This window comes from Gobius niger (genome assembly GCF_951799975.1).
Source record: "Gobius niger genome assembly, chromosome: 1".
NCBI classification, from domain to species: Eukaryota; Metazoa; Chordata; class Actinopteri; order Gobiiformes; family Gobiidae; genus Gobius; species Gobius niger.
In genome coordinates, this window is record NC_136852.1 from 51,900,443 (window position 1) to 51,924,979 (window position 24,537).

General features: G+C 41.0%; 2 protein-coding genes across 2 annotated transcripts in view; one reads left to right on the forward strand and one right to left on the reverse strand.

The window, feature by feature from the left end:
• Positions 1 to 4,860, reverse strand: part of htr7c (5-hydroxytryptamine (serotonin) receptor 7c) — a 48,392-nt gene extending 43,532 nt beyond the window's left edge. The window contains exon 1 of the mRNA XM_079568352.1: positions 4,081 to 4,860. Within this exon, the coding sequence (XP_079424478.1) occupies positions 4,081 to 4,550 (470 nt within the window). The 5' untranslated portion in view covers positions 4,551 to 4,860. The remainder of the gene's footprint in view (positions 1 to 4,080) is intronic.
• An 8,746-nt stretch (positions 4,861 to 13,606) lies between these two features.
• piwil2 (piwi-like RNA-mediated gene silencing 2) lies at positions 13,607 to 23,243 on the forward strand (the record flags this gene model as incomplete). Its single annotated transcript, XM_079569200.1, has 23 exons — positions 13,607 to 14,008; positions 14,397 to 14,506; positions 14,617 to 14,724; positions 14,801 to 14,919; positions 15,039 to 15,099; positions 15,987 to 16,097; positions 16,164 to 16,281; positions 16,355 to 16,479; positions 16,543 to 16,623; positions 16,706 to 16,819; positions 18,193 to 18,381; positions 18,452 to 18,536; positions 19,009 to 19,101; positions 19,184 to 19,324; positions 19,494 to 19,607; positions 19,902 to 20,090; positions 21,121 to 21,222; positions 21,348 to 21,464; positions 21,540 to 21,628; positions 21,739 to 21,844; positions 21,951 to 22,204; positions 22,911 to 23,018; positions 23,087 to 23,243. The coding sequence occupies 23 exons, from the start codon at positions 13,607 to 13,609 to the stop codon at positions 23,241 to 23,243; spliced, it is 3,093 nt and encodes a 1,030-aa protein (XP_079425326.1).
• Positions 23,244 to 24,537: the final 1,294 nt, after the last annotated feature.

Consider the following 24,537-nt stretch of genomic DNA (forward strand, 5'->3'; position numbering starts at 1 on the left):
TGCCTGAACAAGCAGTGCTCTGGATGTCGTTAAAATATGTAGATTAATTTTCTTGAAAGCGCTAGACGGCCTTTGCCTTCTCGTGCTCTATGTGGGGTCACTGCTCTGGTGGACTTCAGTTTTCACTTGTAATCTCTATTTAAGGATACTCAAAGTGAAAAGAGTCCACTCATCCGTAAACGTATATGTGCGAGACTGTATACAGAGAAAAGAAAAATCAATATGGCTGTATATATGACGTGCATGAAGCGGCCCAAGAAGTGACTTTTCCCTTCTCGTCTTAAATACCTGAGATGATGCATCGTGTGTTATTTTCTAGAAGATGTGCACAAGCTTATTTCATGAAACATTGTCAGTTATGTGAAAGGGAAGGGTTTTTTTGTGTCGTTTTTTTCTTAAAACTTTCCACTTATTCCAGGCCAGTGTTCTCGTATTTTAGACTTTCATTTTAATTTGAGATGTTCAACTTGGGCCTTAGTCATGCATTTCATTGTCTTACTGGTTTATACCCAATTTAGACACTATTTACATCTATGTATACATATTTGCGACTCTTTCTGGACCCAGGTACGTCTTGATTCGATCTTGATCTAAACCTTGCACAGGGGCGATCAAATATTTTATGATGTGTTCGCTATTTGGTGTGAAAAGTCTGAGAACAGCTGCTCAAACATGTTGTAAAAAATGACAGTAAACAGTGCAGTGTCAGGAGGATAGAAATTGATTTTCATTCATTGGTTGAAACTGATTTTGGCTGTCATACCTGTCCAACGAGTATTCCCCATTTTTCTTTCCTAAAAGTAGCTCAAAGATTGTAATGGTGTCTGAATGCCTCAGCTGTGATGGGCGATGAGTCATGTGACAGCTGTCAATCACATCTCTCTCAATTATGACGTAACCTGTGGCAGCCCCTGCAGATAAATGCATGTAGCCCCAGTGCATTGTGGGCACCTGTCTATTCAAACATATGGTAGCATCTCCACTGCACGGCCCAGAGGCACTCAGGACAGTAATCAGTATCACTCTGCGAGTTCTGCAACACTGAGCCATGATCTGCAGGGACCGCACAAATCCACTAACACTGGTTTAGATTCCTCGGAAGATTTACTGCTTCATTTAACAACATATGTCTTTGAAAGCTGACAGCAAGAAAGAAAACGGATCATCATTATTATTATTATTATCAGTAATTGGTCTTTCTAATTGCCCGCCGTGCATTGACGATTTGTCATACATTTTTGATTAAGTGAGTCAGTATTTGTGGTTACGTCAAGTAGCTGGCAGTCTATAAATCTTGAATGCTGACAATATGGAAGTGTGAAGAATGGGAGTCTTACATAAACTGAAATGTGACATTTGAATGATTGACTGTCTGTATGTCTCAAATAGGAAACTAGGAAAGAGCATTTCTAATACGCTCTTGAGATATGGCGTATAGAACCATACATTTGTTTATGCTGCAGAAAAATGTAATATGTGGGACAATGTGGCAACTGATTTGAGAGCCACACGCAGCTCTTTATGTGGCCTTTTGGCGAGCAAATAATGATCTGATGTTAAAGCTCTGGTTTAGACCTGATTTAATCTGTGGTCATCCTCATTTAGACCTGATTTAGTCCTGGTTCATGTGTCACATTAAAAAAATTGATCAAAATTAGTTGTGTCTCTTTCCTGACAAAACCACAGCACCACCACAGCATGCATTGTTGTACATATGTTTTTTTTTCCACTGCTGTTTTAACCAACCTGCTTTGTGATTTCCTGTGTTACATTCACTTGTGCATTGATGGTTGAACACAAATGTGTGTGTGTGTGTGTGTGTGTGTGTGCGTGCGTGCGTGCGTGCGTGCGCGTGCGCGCGTGTGTGTGTGTGTGCGCGTGTGCGTGCGTGTGTGTGTGTGTGTGTGCGTGCGCGTGTGCGTGTGTGCATGTGCTGTGCTGCTATTGTGTTTTTAATGAAGCTACGTTTATGAAACACTTTTTGTTTTTTTGTGCCAAGTTTCTCTCTGCCTTTCCCTCTGCCTTATAATAATGTTTCCTTTTAAGAAATAATGTCATAATTCCATGTTGGTTCATTTTACAAATATATACTCTGCTAAATTAAGAAAATATGAAGGAGATACACAAGTTTTTGTGTTACCAAGAGGACTGGTAACATAAATTGAATTGGTTATTCTAAATTTCCCATATAGATTGTTGGTTATTTCTGTCACTATATCAGCCCTGCAACTAAATTGCATAAAATACCACAACTCTACTGAATTTATACGCATTTCCTCCAGTCTTACACGTCACTGTGTTAAATTATTGATATGGTTCAAGGGTTGTAAAAAGTAATGTAAATATCACCCATCAAATTCTCAAACACCTCTATTCAACTTGAGTTTTCCCTCTGATCACAGGACCTCATCATCACCCGAGCAGCTATCTGAACATGCTCATGTTTATGTGCACATTTTCACAGCAGTGTCTGTTTCCCACTCGCTCTCATAATATCACAAGCTCATAAGGCGCACTTAAGTCCGCGTCAGGTGTGCGCACGAGGAGGCACAAGCATCAATCTGGTGAAATTGTGCGGAGACAGCGTGACAGAGACAGAGTAAGAGAGAGACGATAAAATCATCTCACTCGTGTACCGCAAGTTTCCCTTTTTTTACCCAAATTATTTGCTTCAACCTACGTATAAGGGACATTTTGTATGTTTTTTAAACATACTCAGAAGTGACTTGAAATAAAATGAGATTCGTTATGCTACAATGTTTAACGTGAGACTCATAAGTCCGGCTCTAAAACTTGTTTAAAATAAAAATGAATGATTGCTATTGTTTTCCATGGACACTTGTCATTGATGTGAGATTTTTTTGTTGAAATGTGCATGTGTGCGTCATCTAATGGGGGGACTCATGTAAATGTACATGAAATTATAATGAAATTAACTAACAGACTTGATGAGGTGAACTGTACGTGTCTGCAATGAGCTACATGGATTTATTGAACTAATGTCGGCCTATATTATTGTGTTTTATTGGCTGTGGACGTGAACTGTTGTGTGTGTTGTATGAGACAAATGTATTTGTTATGAATGGCTGACAGTTTTGATTTGCCGATTCTAATTAGGACATTCTAATGAAACATCCATTAAACATTTATCTATCCAATGAGCTTTTGTTCTCATTCAGCAAATTGTATGAAGAAATATAATGCACAGATCAATTAAAATAAATACATAAATAATCTGTACGACTTAATGATAGCCTGTATCATCATCATGTATCAGTCTTAGAGATATTATTCATATTTATTCATATGCACCTGATATCCTGTGTTTCACAGCTAACTTGTGAAAAGGTGATTCATGCGCAATGTGGAACTGAATTGCATTGTAGCCTATATGAATAAGTCCGTCTGCCTTTTAAATCAGATACATTTTTTCACGGCCACTAGAGGGACTCAGGTCAGAATAATACACCTTTGTAGCACTGGCATCCCCAAAACAATAGTGATCATAAAAAATGCACTAAAGTTGTAACTTATAGCCCACCGAGGGCAAAGGATTCAAAACAAGATCCACGTCAAATCTGTTCCCTATTTCCAAAACTTCTTGGTGAACACTGAACAGCCATACTTTTCAATTTACCACTGGCTTAAATCGGTACTATGTCCATTGCACGAAAAGCGCGCGCACAAAGACGCTGTAATTCCATTACGCACTTACACACGCTTGTCTGGAGAATATGCATCTTGTGGTTTCTCAAAGTCAAAGCAGATAGAAGATCAATGTGCGTTGATAAAGGGCCAATTACAAGATCACTGTGCGCGCCGATCAGGCAAATTAATTTATTCAAGACTGTAAATCCATCATCGTCTCTGTTTGCATGAATTTTCGCTGGTATTATGAGCTTTGTTTCATACAAAAATAGAAAGTGGCACAACGCGCAAATCCCCAAATCGGGTGCCACTTGAAATAAGCTCGTAACCTACTTTTTCCCCCTTTTTTTTTTTTTTTTTGACATAACTTGAGCGCGTATTCTTCCTGCTCGCCTTTATGAGATGTGGAGTGACAGGCGGTGACATTCTTACCGGTCAACGCTGATGACGCACAGGGTCATGATAGAGGCAGTGCAGCACATTACATCCATGGCGATGAAGATGTTGCAGAAGACCTCTCCAAAGAGCCACTTCCCCCCGGTCAGATCCGTGACTATGACAAACGGCATCACAACTATCGCCACTGACAAGTCCGCCACCGCCAGCGACACCAGCAGATAGTTTGAAGGCTGCCTCAGTTTCTTCACAACGCACACGGCGATCACCACCAGCGTGTTCCCCATCACCGTGACAGCCGTGATCATCGCCAACAGCACCCCGATGATGATCTTCTCAGGGCGCCCGAAATCCTGCAACTGTTCCCCGCAAGATTCGTTCCACTGCATGGCGGTGGGGCTAATGGTGACCAGGACGTTGTACAAAAGCTGCAAAGAGCCATTTGTAACTTCGGAGACATCCTCTTTCTTGGTAAAAGTGGCCTCAATTCTCGAAGTATTGAACATCACGACGGCACAACCCCGGTGGCGGTGTAAAAGGGACGCCTCGCCAGCAGCGCGCTCCAGTTACGCGCATATTTGGGTGTTTGTAAACCCCGCTGCGTGCGTGCTGTCCAGCGGATTCACATCAGTTAGTTCACATCAGAGCCGCAAAACAACCGCTAAACACGATCCATGTGCGGAGGAAGTGTGAGACGAGGCGCGCCACGGACCTCAGAGGGTGATGATAACTTCGGAGCGGAGAGTGCTGCGTTGCGTCCGGAGCTGCCACACAAGTTGATGGCTCTCAGTGCGCGTGCCGCGGCACCATGGACAATGTGGGAGGCGCTCGGGTCTGTTCAAGCCGCACCTATCCCTGTGACGCATCACTTAACGCACGCTGACTGTGCGCCACTGAGGACGGAACTTGAGTGACCGCCTCAAAAAGTAATCATGGAACAATCCGGGTTATGTGGTGGGACATGTTGGGGAGGGCATATCAAATTAAAACTTGTTGTCATTAGATACAAGTTAAGGAACCATTTTATTTGCTGTTTAACACAAACAAATAGTTACCATCACATCCCAGAAAGTTTTTTTCTTTTCTTTTTTTACAAGGACCGGAGTTGCCAAGTTACTTTGAAATTGCAAAATATTCTATATTAGTTACAGTTGTATGATATAACCTTTTCTTACTTCTATTACTATATTTTTGTTGTTTTTGTTTAATACTATGCACCAGGATTCTGCTGTGTCCTTCATGAAGCTTGAATGACTGAATGATTGTACTTCTTGGGAGTAGTTTACCATATAATACTTTTTACTTCTACTTGAGTAAAATAACTCATTCCACAGTGAGTAAATCGTAAATCTGACTATTATGATCCAATAGTTACTCGGTGCTCACGGTATACTCGAGCATTTCCCACTGGTACTTTTTACTCTACCTACTTTATTGATTATTTTGGTCACTACTTTTTACTTCTTCTTGGGTAAAATTATTTCATAGTAATACTTTTTGGCTACGCTAGTCTACACGCCTTTGCAAATAATTTAATTTGTTTTTTATCCCAAGACACATGCATTTTATATCATGTCAGAGTTTGAGCAAAAGACCAGAATATACAGTCTACTCAAAACTAGTTATAGGCCCCAAAAATTGCATGACAAAATATTTATATTATAGTTTACTACAGGTCACCACCAAAAAAACAATAGGCCCATAGGTTTGACCTCTCAAGGCTATATTTCTATATCACTGGTGGTGCAGCTTTTGTTGTCCAGAGGTTGTTTAACAGAAGGAATGCAAATCAGTGCTAAAAATACCAACTTCCCCACATGCTTCAGCAGGAAGTGAAAGCGAAAATTAAATAGCTGCACTCCCAAAGTAGAAACCAAATCAAACAAAAGCTCTACAAGGATTTTTGAGTGGTTGGTCTGAACTGTCTCGTTGCCCCTGAAGTACTGTCACTGGAGAGGAAACGCATATGGGAATCTGTCCTAGAACTTTGGCTCTTCCATTACAGTGCAGCCTGAACATCTGTGCCTCTGTCCCCTCAGGCACAAAGGGGGGGCAGTGCTGTTTCCCACAATCCCATAGACCAGTGTGGTATTTGTATATTTGTATATGTACGCTTTCTTGTCAGAATTTCTGAAAATGTATCCACTGCATTTGACTCATTCTTCGTCTCAGGAGCAGTGGGCAACCGCAGTGCAGGGTCTTACTGCGCTTCACAGCAGTAACATCGTGACGGATGGAAACGGCAATGGAAAAATATTGAGCTATAATTCATTTTTTTAAACAGTAAACATGGTAACAATATTCTATAGCCGGGAAATAGCAATGATTCCAGGAAATTTAGAGTTTTATGGGTTAAAGCAGTAAGTAACTTGTTTACCTTAATAAATCCTTTTCGTAGTCCCTGTGGGGGTAATACAAGTGTTAATGGGATGATTGGGGGGGGTCTTTCATCTCCCCCTGGTGTCTCTGGCCAGAAAACCACAATTGCAACCTTGCTGCCTACGGGTCGCAGTCACCAATACACACTAATGGAATCACGAAGAAGAAGCTAACAGGCTAACGGGCAAAGCTCACTGTGGGCTAGCGCCACTTTAAACAGTATTTACAGCCAAGTTTCAGTGAAAAAAATATTGGATTATTGGATGTACAATATCTTCTCTATCAGCGTATTTACTCTCACGGACAATTAATGAGTAAAAAAAACGCAACACGCTACGACACCAGCAGTGGCGCTTATGGCCTCTAGGGGCATGAGTTACCATGTACTGTTTTAAGGTTAATCAAATGCTGGTGTGTGTCCTGTTTGTATGTTACCATATCACTACACTTTAGGTACACTGCTATTTCCATCGTACTGCCCCCACAAATGATAAATTACTGTACACACACCTGCAATTACATCTACCTCCCTGTTTAGAAGCAGAGCAGTACTGGACCTCTTGACTTTTACCTTTGACCGATTCTAACTAGGTCACAATGATAGTCGCATGAAATTACTCCCACAGACCACTCCTGCTTGGACCTCGCTGTGTCAAGAGAAATCTTACCCATTTACCCGGTGGAGTGTTCAGCCAGCCCACGAGGCTTATTCAGATCAGCCTGTCAACATATCAGCGTGTCTATGGGGGGTCTTAATGAGAAGGGTTAAAATGGTATGGTTCGCACCTGCTTTAGAAGCAATGACAAGTGAGAGGGTATGTGCTGAGAGAAATTATGATCAGAAATTTGTGACCAATTAGCAGAACTGGTGTGAGAAATTTGACAAGAACATACACTGCGCTCCAAATTATTATGCAAATTGTATTTTTGTGTCAAAAAGGTTAAAAAAAATATTTAAAAAAATAATGAAACTCATGGATGGTATTGTATCTCGGGGCTCTTTGAATCACTGACATTAATCTCAGAGACCTGGGATGATTAGTTTTCAGGTTAAGCCCAGTTAAGGGAAAACAACTGAAAAAGGACGTTCCACATTATTAAGCAGATCATCATTTTCAAGCAATATGGGAAAGAAAAAGGATCTCCTGCTGATGAAAAGCGTGAAATAGTTGAATGCCTTGGTCTAGGTATGAAAACCTTCGATATTTCATGAAGGATTAAGCATAATCATCATACTGATAAGAGATTTGTGGATGATTCAGAGCACACACGGGCTACAAAGCAGCATACAGGTATTTGAAGCTGCTGGTGCCTCTGGAGTCTCCCAAACATCAAGTTGTAGGACCTTCCAGAGGCGGCAGTTGTGCATAAACCTTCTATCCGGGCCTCCCCTAAACTGTTCATTGAATGCTCATGATCAGAAACGGCTGCAGTGGCTCAGAAATACATGAGGACTCATTTTCAAACAGTCTTGTTCGCTGATGAGTGCCGTGTAACCCTGGATGGTCAGATCAATGGAGTAGTGAATGGTTGGTGAATGGCCACCATGTCCCAACAAGGCTGTGACGTCAGTAACAATGGGACAATGCGGAGTCATGCTTTGGGCCAGAATTATGGTGATAGAGCTGGTCGGCCCCATAAGGCCCTTTTAGGCTCCCTGAAGGTGTGAAAATGACCTTTGAAAAATATGCGGAGTTTCTGACTGACCACTGTCTTCTATGCTACAAAAAGAAGAGTCGTGCTTTCCCTAACAAAATCCTCTTCATGGATGGCAACGCACCATGTCCTGCTGTAAAGAATACCTCTGCATCACTGGCTGCTATGGGCATAAAAGGAGAGAGACTCATGATGTGGACCCCCTCCTCCCCTGACCTCAACCCTGTTGAGAACCTTTGGAGCCTCAACAAAAAAACTTCTATAAGGGTGGGAGGCAGTTTTCATCCAAACGGCAGCTCTGAGAGGCTGTTCTAACATCCTGCGAAGAAATCCAAGCAGAAACTGTCCAAAAACTCACAAGTTTAATGGATTTTAGAATTTTGAAGCTGCTATCACAGAAGGGCTCCTATGGTAAAATATAACTTGACCTGTTAATATTTTTTTGATTGAAATAGCTTTTGATTTCAGTAAATATGACCTCCTAATGCTACAAATACAACAAATGACCATTTTCAGTTAATTACAAGCTTTAAAATGTATTGAAACGATGAGTTGCATAATAATTTGGAACAGTGGATTTTGAGGTTTTTACTATATTTATTTTTGAAAAAATATTACTGGGAAATTATTCAACAACATTTAAATGATCCTCTACCAGTTAAAGACTTAAAAATTATGCTGACTCTCATTTGAGTTGACAATTTAGAAAATCTTTGAAAAATGTCATTGCATAATAACTAGGAACGCGGTGTAAAGGTTGAGCGCTCACTAATCGGTTATAGGTGGCATATTGGTGTGGCTTCAACTCTGCGTTGCAGAAGGACTCACACATTTATTACGAGCAGTGTCAAACAAAAAGACATAAGTCCTAAGCTGCAGTCCTGCTCCACATATCACTCTACAACAGATAAAAAGGGCAAATGCATGCTAATTCTGTAATAGAATTCAACAAAAACTGGAGATGGTACTTGATAACGGTAATCAAGTACCATCAATCTTCTCCTCAGTAATGGAAGTACAAAAGGGGAGCGGAAGAGGAGACAGACAATAAATAATATTTACACTTAACAAAACAGGGTGAGTGCCATGAGTGCCAGGCACTGAGGTCTCAAATGAGAGCGCTACCATCCAATTCATCAGGATTTAATCAGGCTAATAACCTTGTTACATAGGCACAATAAGATTAAATTCGGTTTAGTGTAAGAGATAGACTTAATCATATGCTTTACATTTCTACAACATAGGCATTTGGCATTGGATAAATGTAGCCGGTTTACTGGGAAGTTGGTGAAATATTTCAGAGGTTGTGCCATTCAAAAGGTTTGCTACAAAAAGATTTTGGGTTTGATTCCCACCTGGACGGGGCGTGACAGGGTGTGGAGTTTGCATGTTCTCCCTGTGTCTGCATAGGTTTCCTCCGGTTACTCCAGTTTCCTCTACCACTAAAAACATACACATAGGCCAGGATGAATGATGTGTGCGCATGTGTAAATGAAGGTGGTCAGAGGGACCGCAGCCCTTCTGTCGCCCCCCCAGGGGAAATACTACATACATGTCTGTGAAAGGGACTATACACAGACATGGTATGGTATCCTTATTGGCTTACTTTTAGGCCCCATAAGCAAAAAAAACAATAACAAAAAATGGAAAATGCATGCATCATAAGTCTACAAAACAGATCTGTGGTGCAGCTGGCCATTGACAAAAGCATATAGTCGCATGATATGTGACCTGAAAAGGCAAATGTTGTTTTCGTTTGCTGCCACAACTTCAAGTAGCTTGTTTAGATGTTACCGCGTCTGAGTTCAAAAAACAATTCGCATATGACCCAGACTGTGTTTGTGCGCAGGCCAATATAGAAGAGAAGCTGACAATCTCACCCTCTTCCAAAAAGGCGTGTCAATTCAGCAAAAGTGCCATAAGTCTCCATGTAAAAGGCCAGTATTTCAGGTTCATCCAAACACATTGCATTGTCCCACGCTGACCGCAACATCCAAAGCCAATCTCGAACAAGGATTGGCAATTGTCAACTTGTTTCAGTTGAATGCAGATTGCAGCTAAAGTCACTGAAGTAGAGATTGCCCCCCTCTCAAACAGCCAGAAATACAGCAATGGATATTTGCAAACATGACCCTGAAAACAAGACACAATCAGGCAAAAAGAGATTGTGAAACAGAATGTAATTTCAGCACGATGATCAAATGTAAGTCAAGAGGTGAATAGAAAAACACATTCACTCTTTGGGGTTGTAGTGGCTGAACACGGAAATAAACAAGCAAATTGCAACGTGTGATGTGGCTGGTAATTTAAAAGGATGCCCACTTCTAAATGTCAATTGCTGTGAGGTTTAGTCTGGAAATCCGCATCATTCTGAATACACAGGACATTATAATAATCAATAAATCAATAAATGTCAAATTAATATTCATGGCATCCAACAAAGAGTGATGGTGATGTTTTAAAAAAAAAAAATCTGAATCCTTTTCAACATCGCCTCATGGAGTCCCACCTCAACCGTGTAAGACGTACAGAAAATAATAATAATAAAAATGTATATCAAGGAGTTTTGAAATGTGTTATTGTTATTGTTATTTTGGCAAGTCAAGATTATTTGTAGAGCACAATTCATACACAAGGCAATTCAAAGTGCTTCACAGTTGCATAAAAGAAAAGAAAGCAGATCAAATCAATCCATAAAAAAATCAACATAATAATGTATTGATTACAGTAAAAGGCAAGAGTTCAGATAAAATACTTCTACTGTTCCAGACTTTAGCTGCGTAAAACTGAAACGCAGCCTCACCGTGTTTAGTCTTGACTCTGGGAACCACCAGGAGAACCCTCCCTGAAGTTCTCAGGGCCAGAGATGGTTCATATGGCATGAGATGTACTTTGGGGCTAAACCATAAAAAGACTTGAAGACAAGCAGAGCTATTTTAAATTATATTCTCTAGGCAACAGGCAGCCAGTAAAGAGACCGGAGCACTGGACTAATATGGTCGTACTTCCTGGTTCTTGTCAGGACTCGAGCAGCAGCGCTCTGGATGTACTGCAGCTCTCTAACAGTGAGCAGGCCGTTAACCTGTCTCCCAAAGTCTGGTTTTGACACTATTCCTCTGATCTTAGCAATGATGGTTAAAAGCTGCTGATGTTATTGCTTTAATGAGGCGGTTTAAGTTCAGGTCTGAGTCCAGGATTACTCTTACTCTTACTCTAGCTGATTATTTGGTTTTGGTTATATTATTATGTCTTCAAGGCTGTCTATTTCATTGGGCTATTCAATAGGCTCTGCAAAGAGGGTGCTATAGAACATTATTCATCTTTCGTTTGACAAAATGAATGTATTTCTTATTTTCATATTAAACATCTGTACTGAGTATTTCATTATATAGTGCTTCATCAAGTTACATTTTTTAATAAAGTGGGCTAGACTAAAGCTAGACTTTCCCGTCGTCAAAACAGATACAGTATCTTGTGAGAGCTGAGACTGCTGCCCTATAAAACTATAACTCAAAAGAAATATCATTAATGTTGTTTGAGAAAGGGTTCTTTTACATCTTATTATTAAACCTGCAGGCAGTCGAAATGCAGGGACACTAACTGCCAAAACTCCCCTGGGTTTTTTTTCTCAACAAGTAAACATCGCTGATTACTGATTATAGCTCATGAATATAAAACGTCTGGTGGGTTCAAAATGAAAATAGCGAAATGTAGCTATACAAAGTCATGCACATAGCCAATATGGGCTCATGAGACATACTAAAAAGTGTTATAAAAAAAATGATAATATATGCTGTTCAGTACATGTTAGTCTGTATAGCTCAGTTGGCAGTCCACAGTTTGAAAGATCACCGTTTCCAGTGTATACTATTATGTCCTTGCAAGGACGTACCTTGCCCCCTGTGTCTGCGTCCAATCATGCACATCGCTTTGAATGTCAATAGAGTGGGGCATAATGTAACAAATTACATTGCATTTAGGCTACTTAAAGATACATTATGCAACTTTTTATTGAAAAAAAGGTTGATATTTGTGCGTATTTGACCTTGTAGTGACCCAGCATGGCGCCTTACTTTCCGCTACAGTGGTCTCTACAACGCTCCAGGGTCAATTGTATTGTAGGTTTTCCAGGGAGAGGGTCCGTCAGCAGTGAAAACCTTTCAGACAATTGATCCTGGAGCGTACAGACCACTGTGACAAAGTAAAGGCATCATGCTGACCACTCACACAGCAGCTGGGTCACAGCAGGGACAAATATGCACAAATATCAACTTTATTTTCTCAAAAAAGTTACACACCTTTAATGTCTTGTTATGTTAAAATGTCTTGACAGATTATCCTGACGAGTCTTGCACGTAAAGCACGACCACCTGTTCCTCTTTTGTTGTGGTAAAAAGCAGATGTGAGTGCAAGTTATCACCTCTACACCTTGGGGACATTTCTGTGATTTATGCATGGATGTATTATGCCAAGAAGGCTAGTTGCCAATAGTTAAAAACAGCTGATTCAAAAGCTTCATTGTTGTGACCAACATGTAAACATGTTTGATATTTGTCACAAATTAAAATATAAAACTGTAGCCCAACATACTTAATTCAAGGTAATCATTGCGGCCACGGTAGAATAAAGAAAAGGGTTAAAAAGAACCACACAGGACTAAAATTCTTCAAATTGAGATTATTATGATGATTGATGATGATGATCTGCGCCTCGTCCACCAGAGGGAGACAAAGCAGCTCGAGCAGCGCACTATATATCTGAAAGACTGACAGCTTTGGTAGCAAATAAAACTTCAGAGACCCCTTTGTATTGTCCAATTAGAGCTGTCCAGGTGGGCCGCCCTAACACCACCGCCAAACCAGCGCAGACCCAGAAGGAAGTTCAGGTGAAGTTTATCTTCTGTGAAGTCAGAGGCGCCGTGTCTGCTGTTTCAGGTACTGAGTCAACTTATATCTGGAAGAAATCCATAATTAGACAGTGTGAGACACAAAATATATCTTTTACATAAAATATGGATCTTGTATTACACAGCCGCCTTACCGGTTTCGTCTTCAATTACACGTGTTCACGGTAGCTAACTTTTGGTAGCTAGCAGGCGTAGCTAACGCTGCTAAGTCTAATGCTAACATTAGCGCTAAACTTCGCGCTCGAAAGTCTTAAACAGGGCGGAAATGACGGAACACGTACAAATTCGTGAACTTAATTTGCAGTTTTAATGTTTAAAATTAAATGGGAATAAGCTTAAGATGCCAGCAAGGCCGTGAGTTCAGTTAGATTACAGCAGCCATTCCCAAAGTCCGGGACATCGCGGCCCCTTATCGATCCGAAAATCCCTGAGGGCCCCCCATTAGTATGGCAATTTTTTGCTGGTTAAGCGTTGTGTAATGTATCAGATAAATATACATAACCTTTTGAAAAACTTCTTTTCAACTTTTTGCATCATTGACATTTCACAAATCTTTCATATAATGTATTTTTTTCTATTCTTTTAACTGTAGTGAGATTAGTGGCGTGTATCTTGACCAATATGGACCCCAGCAAGCCTCCAGATTTTAGTGGGACGACCGGCGCCCCTTGGCTGGGACGTGGACGAGGGCTGCAGTCAGTGGAACCGGCTGTAGGACGTGGTAGAGGGCTTCTACCTTTTACTGAAGGAAGCACAGCAGAACAGGCCATAACTGTTCCTGCTCCAGTCGACAAACCACAGGGTCTGGACATGCCAGGCTTTGCTGAACCTGTGGTCGGACGGGCCAGAGGGCTGCTGGTTCAGCCCGATGGAGGAGCACTGGGCCGGGCCAGGGGACTGGCCTTTGCGACTGGCGAACCACTACTAGGGATCGCTCGAGGTGCAGCGTTACCCACTCTGCAGCCTAAACCTGGACCAACATCTCTAGAAGAGCCACAAAAGCTTGAACAGATGATAAAAATGGTAGGTAAACCTGTGATCAACCCACAAATTAAATGATTACTGATACATTCTATGTAAGTGCCAGCCTGCAAAACTGCACTAAAAGCAGTACAAAAATGGCTTTGCTCCAGCAGCCGTATGTACTCTGATCAAGTACGACTATTTTATATGAATATGATGAACTACTATGATGTGACCATTTTGTACTTATTTTTGTGTCTTCTAGTTATTTTTGAAGATCATTGCCTTTAGTCTGCAGATGTTCTGTCATCTGTTCTATTTTCTATAACCTTGTGTGTTTCTAGTGTATTTAGATTATTTAGTCGCTTTTCTGTGTGTGGAGCCCACTCAATCAGTGCCCATCAGATCAATCTATTTGGTATAAAGTGACCTTGACCTTGTCCAACAGGAGGACATGCCCGTCCAAGGACAGGGGTCTACGCTTGTTTCCATGTTTCGAGGAATGGGGCTGGAACCCTCGATGTCTTCATGGGGAAGAGGATCCATACCAATGGGTCTGTGTTACAACAGAATGTTACGTTGTACTGCTGCTTTAAATGTCTTATTTCTTGGTCGTTATTAGGTAATTCTGTGTACATTTATGACACATATTTATTGAACACAGGCAGAGGTTTTTCTGGAGAAGTGGTGAAACCAACTCAGACGGGTGCCTTGCCACTTTCCAGTGTGACAGAAAGCCCTGCCAAACCAGAGGAGGCTCCAGGCAGGAGCAGCAAGTTGGTCCAGTCAAATAGGATTTGAGTGTCATTTAATCAAGGAATTCAGTCAATGTTTCTCCTGAACCTTTTGCAGTTTGCCTGGGTTCCAGAGGATGGTGGGTCTTGGACGTGCAGCAATGCCACAGATCGGAGCTGGACGGGCACAGCCATTTCTTTCTCCGGCCCCGGGACGAGTAGAGCCTGTGGCTCTAGGTTTACCTCCATCATTACCTGCTACACCTCCACGGACACCGATTCCTCCACCAGGTTGAACTGTACACTAACAACATTTAAATTGGTTCTGTTTCTGAAAATGTCATCCATTTGTTTAGGGAGAAGTGTACCTGTAAGCCCTGCTTCTTCAGTGTCAGACCTCAAAATGGAGGCAGTTAGGTGAGTAATGTACATTGTAGTTATGCATGTAAACCAAGTAACATTTTGTTACAATTTCAGTAATTTTATACTGACTTGTAGTTAACGCAGTATTTTTCAATGGCTGTCTGCCACCACCAAGGAAGTATTGAGGTTCAGCAATGCGCTTAAAAATGTGGGGGAAAATGCAAATTTTTCTCTGTTATATTTTCCTTGTTGAGGGCTTGCCTAGGTTGAGTAAACATTAATCATGCACTTATAATGCTGTAATGCTGTGCAGTGCGTCCAGCATCTGTAATTGTAATATGCTTAATTATCCACTGTTTCTGTTGGTATTATCTTTATATAAAGTGTTCTAGATGCCACGAAAGTGCATCTGGAAATTATTCACACCCCTTCACTTCTCCATCATTTTGTTACTGCCATTTTCCAAAATCGATAACTTTTTTTCCCTCATCAATCTACACATAATACCCCAAAAGTAATTCCAGCATCATGCTGTGGGGATGTTTTTCAGTGTCAGGAACTGGGAGACTAGTTAGGATGGAGATAGAGATTAATGCATCAATGTACAAAGACATACTGGATTAAAAACAGGACGACCACCTGAAGGACACAACTAAGATAAAGGAGTGGCTTAAGTGCCTCATTAAAGTACTGAATAAAGCGTGTGAATACTTGTGTATATGTGATATTTCACATGATATTTCAGCTTTTAATTTTTAATACATTCACAAATATTTCTAAAATACTTTTTCACTTTGTCATTACGGGGTATTTGAGTAGGTTGATGAGTCAAAATCATTGTTTCCATTTTGCAATATAACTAACAAAACAAAATGTAGAAGAAGTGAAGGGGCGTGAATACTTTCCGGATGCACGGTTAATGAGATTCAATTCTCCAACAGCGAGCCGCTTCCAAAAACTGGGACGAAAGGCACACCACTAACCATCGGCTCAAACCACATTGTTATAAGCTGCAAGAACGAGGCAGTTTATCAATACCATGTTACATTTGTGTAAGTATAACCTTCGTTTCTTCTTTCAATTATGATGAGTTGCATTTCCTGTTTTGTATTTGTAAGCCCAAACGTCGAATCCATGGCTATGCGTTTTGGGATGATGAAAGATCACCGCACAACCACAGGAGAAGTGGTGGCATTTGATGGCTCAATCTTGTATTTACCGGTCAAACTGAGTGACGTATGTTCGGTTTTAGCACATTAACAGGCTCAGTGCGTTTGAATTACACAGAACGTAAAATTATTTTGTGCAGGTGGTCCTCCTCAAAAGTGTAAGGCGGACTGATAATGAAGAAGTGCAAATCAAAATACAAATGACAAAGATTTTGCCACCGAGCTCAGATCTCTGCATCCCTTTCTACAATGTGGTGCTGAGGAGGTAATGTCCTACACTGAACTGTGTAGAATGTAAGTAAGAATAATGTTACACTTTTTTTGTCAGAATTATGAAAATCATTGGCTTGAAAATGGTGGGGCGGAATCATTTTGATCCAGAAAGCGCAATCATTCTTGGACAGCATCGGTAAAGTCATGTTTACGAAAGTAACATCTATTTAAATGGCCGGCACTGTACAATGAGTCTTTTTGTTATCCTCTTTCTGTAGACTGCAGGTGTGGCCGGGTTTTGCCACAAGTATAAAGCGCTTAGATGGTGGTCTCCATCTCGGCGTAGAGGTCATTCATAAAGTGTTGAGGAATGATTCTGTACTGGATATAATGTGAGTCAATCAATTACAATTTTGTCTAAATCAGAGGTTGACAAACTTTTCATGGTACGACCCTCAAAATTACCTTGCAAACAATTCAAGACCCCCCTGTGAAAAGCATTTAGCCCTGGTCATAATTTTAAGCAGAAAAACATCTTAAATGTGAATGAATAATGTAGTGTTCTTTATTATTTGACCTTAATTCACAAATATATGAAAAACAGATTTCAAAGTAGGATGAATGTCAATTTTATTCCTTTTTCATATTGAAAGTGTCTTGTGCTCAGTGTCTCATGGCCCTCACTTAGAGAACTACTGGTGTAAAGTTGTAAACACTAAAGGCCTCTTCATACTCCACAAGACGCGAGAACTTTGTTCTTGTTCTTGAGGCAAAAAGAACGAGAACAAAGTTCGTCTGAGCTCTGACATTTCATACTCCACAAGACGTGTTTCTGCCGAACTGCCACGCCCCCTTTCTCCGCAGCCAAAACAAACAAGGAATGACCGAAATTAAACGAGCTACTTAAGTTTAAACTATTATAAAATGTATCAGTCACGGTAATTGCAAACATTTTGAAGATTGACTTCATGTTTAGCCACATCTCCCGCTGGTTTATTATGTTAGAAAACGTTAGCGTTAACATAAAAGCTTACCTCCGTGTCACTCGGTAAAACCATGTTGTTTGACATCTGTGTAGCTCAGTACAGATGAAAGGGTCTAAGGTTTACAAGCCTGGTCTCCCTCTGTCCACAAGCCTGAACCACTTTTTTCTTAATCACTCGCTTCTTTCACGCAGGTAGCGCCAGGCTCTTCTGTTTCCTCTTCGTCCTCGCCCAAAACGTCCGCGTGTTTCTCCTCAGGACTTTTTTGCCATTTGCGTGTCCTTGTAATCCTTCAGCGAACTATCCATGTTGTCTCCGTTTTCCTCACCGGTGTTAGGACATAAACATTGGACTCTCGCTTCCAGCTTCCGCCAAAATAACCCCGCCCACTAAAAATCCAGCCAATCACAGCCAGAGTTCTCGCAGCCCTGCCGAACAAAGTTCTGCTGAGCGGATGCGTCAGCAAGAGCTGCCGAACAGGAGCTGCGGGAACAAAATGACGTCATTTTGTTCTCGCAGCTCTGGGTGCGAGAACAAAGTTCTCGCGTCTTGTGGAGTATGAATAGGCCTTAAATGCCTATGCAATGTTTAATCTTATGAAAAAGAAAACTGACATATTCTGAATGGGGCAGCTTCATTTAAGAATACATCTGTACAAAGATTGACTTCTATAAATATTCAAGCTAGAAAAAAGTGTTTGTCAAAGCTGTTAATAAATGTGTTTGTTTATTTTGCAGTGCTAGAAAGACCTTAGAACAGACTGAAAGTGTCTCTCTCCGCAGGAACATGTTGTATCAGCAAAGCAAGGAAAACTTCCAGGATGAGTGCACCAAAGAACTCCTGGGCAGCATCGTGATCACTCGCTACAATAACCGCACCTATCGCATTGATGCCATTGAGTGGAACAAGTCGCCCAAAGACACGTTCACCTTGATGGACGGCACCAAAACCACCTTTGTGGAGTACTACAGGTGCAAACAGGGGGATGATTTGTGATGTGGACTTTTCTGATTCGTAACATTACCTGATCTTACTTTACAGCAAAAACTACGGCATCACAATCAAAGAGATGGACCAGCCACTGCTCATGCATCGCCCAAAAGAGCGCTCAAGGCCAGGAGGAAAAGTAAACTTTTTATTCTTTTACTCAAATTATGTAAAATTGGGGGAAAGTTAGTATTGCGTGGTATGTGAGCTTGAAAATGATCAGAAAATGTAAACTGACTGTGGTCTGTAGGCATTCCTGTCCGGAAATGCTGCGTTACATTGCCCCCTTGTGACCAAAACCATAAAAGCAGAAATCTACCTTTAACATTTCAGTGTATTTTGTCAGATTACGGTTGCCTCAACTTGCCTGTTTCAAAAACATTTTATCAGGTAAAGATGAACTATATCTTCAAAATATTAAGTCGTTGTTGACTGATAAGTTAATCAAATATTTTGAACTAGTCACACAAACCAAGGTAACCATAACAGGTTAAATGGGATGGGATGCTGCATAAAATTATTTGGTGTTGTGGCTGCCAGTGTGGGGTAATAATGTGGATTACATCTTATGTGGTCTTAATTGTCTGTGTGTAAATGTGTTTTGTTTATAGCAAGTCATCACTGGAGAGATCCTTCTGGTGCCAGAGCTTTCCTTCATGACTGGCATTCCTGAGAAAATGAAAAAGGACTTCAGGTCCATGAAGGTGCATGTGTATTTGTTGACCTAAGACAGCAGCATGTTCTATTATGAGTACGCAATTTACCAGTGAAAATGTCCAATTACAGGACCTGACCAAGTACATCAATGTGAGCACAGAGCAGCACACGCGCTCGATAAAGCAGCTTCTGAAAAAAATCAACAGCCACCCAGACAGTCTGAAAGAGCTCAGCAAATGGGGCCTCGAAGTTAGCTCTGAAATTGTGGTGGTAAGGCATAATTCCCATTGAAAACATCTAGAAAAATCTGTCAATTCAAATGATCTGAAAGACATTATTTTACAAAGTTTTTCGGTACAGTATACATGTTATTACCATTAGAAAAGAATAGTGAAAAACAAAATCTTGAGTCATGTGTAATGCCACTTGTTTCTTGTAGATTAGAGGTAGAACTCTGCCTCTTGAGACCATCTGTCTGCAGACTTCATCTTTCACCACAGGAACCGATGTGTCCTGGTCACGAGAGGTCGTTCGAGACCCCTCCATCAGTGCAGTAAGTCAAATAAGTTCTTTCTGTTTTGCTCTGTATATTTCTTTGCCTGATTGCCCACATTATCTGCCTCAATTGTTGTGACAATCTTGGGTCTTGTGAGATTGATTTTCAGTAGTGACTATTATTATTATCTACACTCTAAAGATTCATTTTAAATAGACAAAGTCAACATTGAAACACTTGTTTTGCATTATTATTTTGGCCTCCCTATAGTACACAATTATTCACAAGCATTTCATTGCCAAACAAATGACTCGATCTAATTTTAAGCTCAACAGTATAACCTTTTTTCAGGTCCCATTGAACACCTGGGCCATCTTCTACCCGCGACGCTGTGCCGAGCAGGCGGAGGAGCTGGTGTCGAGCTTCAAAAAGGTGGCTGGACCGATGGGTGTCAGAGTGGAGCGGCCCATTCGCGTGGAGCTCCGGGATGATCGCACCGAAACATATGTCAAGAACATCCATTCAACTCTCACCAGTGAGGTAATGTCTATAGCTAGGGTTAAAATTAGGGAACAACTAGAAACAGTCAGAAAAAAGAACAGATGTGTGTCCTATTACAGTCGGGACAGCTCACCTAAGTCGACACTTCTCACATGAAGCTGTCATCTGCGCCATCAGCCAATTAGAAGTTATTGGGAGGTTGTTGGGGGAGGGGGGGCAATAATGGCATAAAACCATTTATTGACGGCGTTTTATTTATCAATGCCATCAATAATTTTACCTATCAATTCTATTCTTAATCGATTCTCTTATTGATGCGTGACTTGTCTGTGTGTTCTGGAAAAGCAAAGAATGAATGTGCTTTTGATAAACTATCCAAAAAGACATTTTGTTAGTTTTCCCAAGAAAAAATTTATTTAGGTAAATTTTAATATTTAGGTAAATTCTCTTCATTGCCCATGATACAAAAATATACTGCCGCTAGGTGAGCCTGATGTTTAAAGAATAGAAAAAACATTTGGACATTTTCATGATCAGATTTAAACAGAATTGGAATATTCTAAGGGACCATAATGTCCTCCTCCACCATCCACAATCAATTTGCATTTCCAGCACAGCGCTCAAATACCACACTTTCCCCTTCACCCACGATGTCCCCCAAGGTTCAGTTCTCAGCTTCCTCCTCTTTACCATCTACACACTTCCCTCGGTCAGATCATCAACAATGGATTCCAATGGAACGCAACATGTCCACCAAATCCATCACCCCAGTTATCCTCTCCACCATCACAAGCTGCATCTCCTATATCAAAAGCTGATGGACAATAACTCTCTCAAACTCAACAGCAATTAAATAGGACTCCACATCATTGGCCACCAATCTCTCCTCCCCTCTGTACACAACCATGGCAGCATAATGGACTCACCCTCTCGCACCAAACACACATTAACCATATCATTAAAGCATCCTTCTTCCACCTATACATCATTGCACGCCTTCGCCCCTCCGCTTTTTATCAGTAGCTTTACTGCGACTGACTATACAAGCAATATCTCGTTATTTTTGCAGCCCAATATCCAGCTGGTCGTGTGCATTATGATTGGCAACAGAGATGACCTCTACAGTGCTGTCAAAAAGCTTTGCTGTTGCAAAAACCCAATCCCCTCTCAGGTTTGTAACACAGATTTCTTAAAGGGGGCTTTTAGAGCTTTTCACCATGTTGCAGTGTTTTCCTCATGAAAGGAAAAGGAGTTGTATTTTATCATGATTAAATATGTAATATTCTTTTGTTAAAGGCAATCAATGTCAGGACCATTTCTCAACCACAGAAGTTGAGGAGTGTTGCGCAGAAGATAATCCTTCAGATAAACAGTAAACTTGGTGGAGAGCTGTGGACTGTTAATGTTCCTCTGGTAACTTGAACTACATGTATTTTATTTTATTATAATTTTTTATTTTAAATGTTTTTTATATTTTTGTTACTTTAGAAAAACTTGATGGTGGTTGGAGTTGACGTCCATCATGACACGAGCAAGGCACGTCAGTCTGTCATGGGCTTTGTTGCAAGTGTGAACAGGTAAAACTGATAAGAAATATTATTAAAATCTCATCTCAGCGTATTTTCCCCTCCAGTGGGTAATAAGAAGTAGCAATTTTAATCGAGAGGCAATATTGTTTTTTCCTAAGCTCTCTGACTCGATGGTACTCAAGAGTGACATTCCAGACCCCCACAGAGGAGCTCATCTGTGGCTTCAGGGTTTGCCTGCTGGCTGCATTACAGAAGTACTACGAGGTAAATGAGTTATTGTGAAGGAAATTACTGGCAACTTGTACATGCAGGAAATTAAGACTGTATTGTGCAGCCATCATGCATAAATTCTAAATTACTATTTTTACAGGTGAACCACAACTTGCCAGAGAAGATTGTGGTGTATCGCGACGGTGTGTCAGAGGGCCAGCTCCAGGTTGTGGAGCAGTACGAGGTCCCACAAATCTTGAAATGCTTCGAAACCTTCCCCAACTATGAGCCAAAACTCGTCTTCATCGTGGTGCAGAAGCGCATCAGCACGGTGCTCTACTCCTTGAGCGCAAACACCTTCGGCAGTGCACCCCCGGGGACCATCCTGGACCACACCCTCACCAACAGAAAATGGTGCCAACTTTATTTCTCTTTGCAATTATGAACAGAAATGTAACCAAGACAAAATTATGCGTCAACATAATTTGTCTGTGTCTGTACTGCATGGCAGTGAACAGCTAAAGGTGGATCTAAAATTCACCAGAATACAGAAAATAGCTAATATGTATTTTAAAATTTCTCCCAGAAGTTACATCAGACCAGGTATAAAGTCGTAATTTATTAGTCAAGGCTAGAATAATTTTTGGAATATAGCTGACCATGCATCACATGAACGATCGCATTTTGAGGGACTATTTTCTAGCAGATCACTCCGCCGCTGCGTAGCTTATACAAACACGAAGCTGATGTTGCTCAAATATAAGGTATTTTAAATGCAAAATGGTTCAAATTACTGACAGACATTTATATCATTCGTCTGGCGTTATAAGTGATTTGCCTCAGGTGCTCTGTGGAGCGGGTCATACTGTTTTTAATGCAGGCTAGCTGATATCGTAGAAATGCGCTAGCCTTGCATTAGCCTAGCGCCCCGAAGCTCTTCAAATATAAGAACTTTAATTACAAAAAAAATGTCTCCAGAAATCAGCAACACTCAGGATAACTAGGAAATGAGGCCCTATGTCAAAAATCCTGAAATATCCCTTTAATACATCTAAAATGCATAATGGCTTCATGATTTTTGTGCAAATCATCAATATATTTTTTGCTTTAATATTTTTAGGGTTGACTTCTTTTTGATGGCTCACACCATTCGCCAAGGCTGTGGTCTTCCCACCCACTACATCTCTCTTTACAACACTGCAAATCTGTCTCCAGACCATTTGCAAAGGTATCCTCTGTTTTTAACATGTTTCATAAGTCATATGAAAAACCTACAATATTTTTTATCTTCACCAGACTCACGTTTAAGATGTGTCATTTGTATTGGAATTGGCCCGGTACCATCCGTGTTCCGGCTCCATGTAAGTACGCCCACAAGCTGGCCTTCCTGTCGGGACAGTACCTACACTCAGAACCTGCCATCCAACTGTCGGACAAGCTCTTCTTTCTCTGAGATGCACAACTAGTGACGCTATTTAATATTAGCCTTGTTAATATTGGCCTTAAATTATGCTTTTATTTTCTATTTTGAATCTTGCATGTGTCATGGTTTATCTTGTCGTGTGGTGAAGTCATCGCTACATAGAGGAGGCTAATTGTTTTGCTGTTGCTTTATACAATGAGTATAGCTTTTTTGTTTTATATGTCAGAAGTACAATCTTGTCCAAAGATTTGCTGTTTTATTTGAAGTTTTACTGTTCATAGAATGTGTGGTATTTTATGTTATGGGAAGTTTTTTGTACAAGTTGACACTTTGATGTTCATTGTAGTTTAAAGTAATAAATGTCAAGCATGTCTTGCCTTTTCGACTACTGATTGTTTTGCACAATAAACCTTTACATGTAGCCTTCCACATGGATTGATGTCACTGTTGGCCTAATTGTAACTTTTTACAAACACGAAGGGAAAAAAGGAGGGAGTTAACTTAGTCTTAACAGTTTTTTCTATTGATAAGACTGACTGTTCCTGACTTCTTTTAATAGGATTTAAGTCACCAAGTTTGTATCAAAAGGGGATTTATCAAAATGTGAAGTCAGACACCGCACAGCAAAACACTTAACACTGTTAAAGCAACGTGTTCTACACTGCTCACAAAAACTTAGGGCACACTCAAAAAACACTAACTCCAAGTCAGTCAAATTTCTGGGATATCACACTGTCCAGTTTGGAAGCCACGCTTATTGTGAATCAGTTTCACTTGGTGTTGAAATGAGAGGCAATTAGCAAGATCACTCCGGAAGAGGAATGGTTTTGCAGGTGGTGATCACAGACCATTTCACTGTCTTCATCCTTTGTACCGTATTTTTTGAACACTTTTGCATTTGTCGAGTGTTCTCACCACTAGAGGCATCATGAGGAGCATCTACAACCCACAGAAGCTGCTCAGGGAGTGATGCTCATCCAAAATGGCACGTCCATTCGTGCTGTGGCAAGAAGGTTTGCTGTGTCTCCCAGCGCAGTGTCCAGAGCATGGAGGAGATACCAGGAGACAGGCCAGTACACCAGGAGACCTGGGGGGGCCGACCGAGGTCAACAACCCAGCAGCAGGACCGCTATCTGCTCATTTGTGCACGGAGAAACAGGAGAAGCAGAAACCGACTCCATGAGGGTGGTATGAGGGCCCGACGTCCACAAGTTGGGCCGGTGCTTACTGCCCAACACCGTGCAGCCCGATTGGCATTTGCCCGAGAACACAGCGATTGGCAGATTGGCCAATGGTGCCCTGTGCTCTTCACGGATGAGAGCAG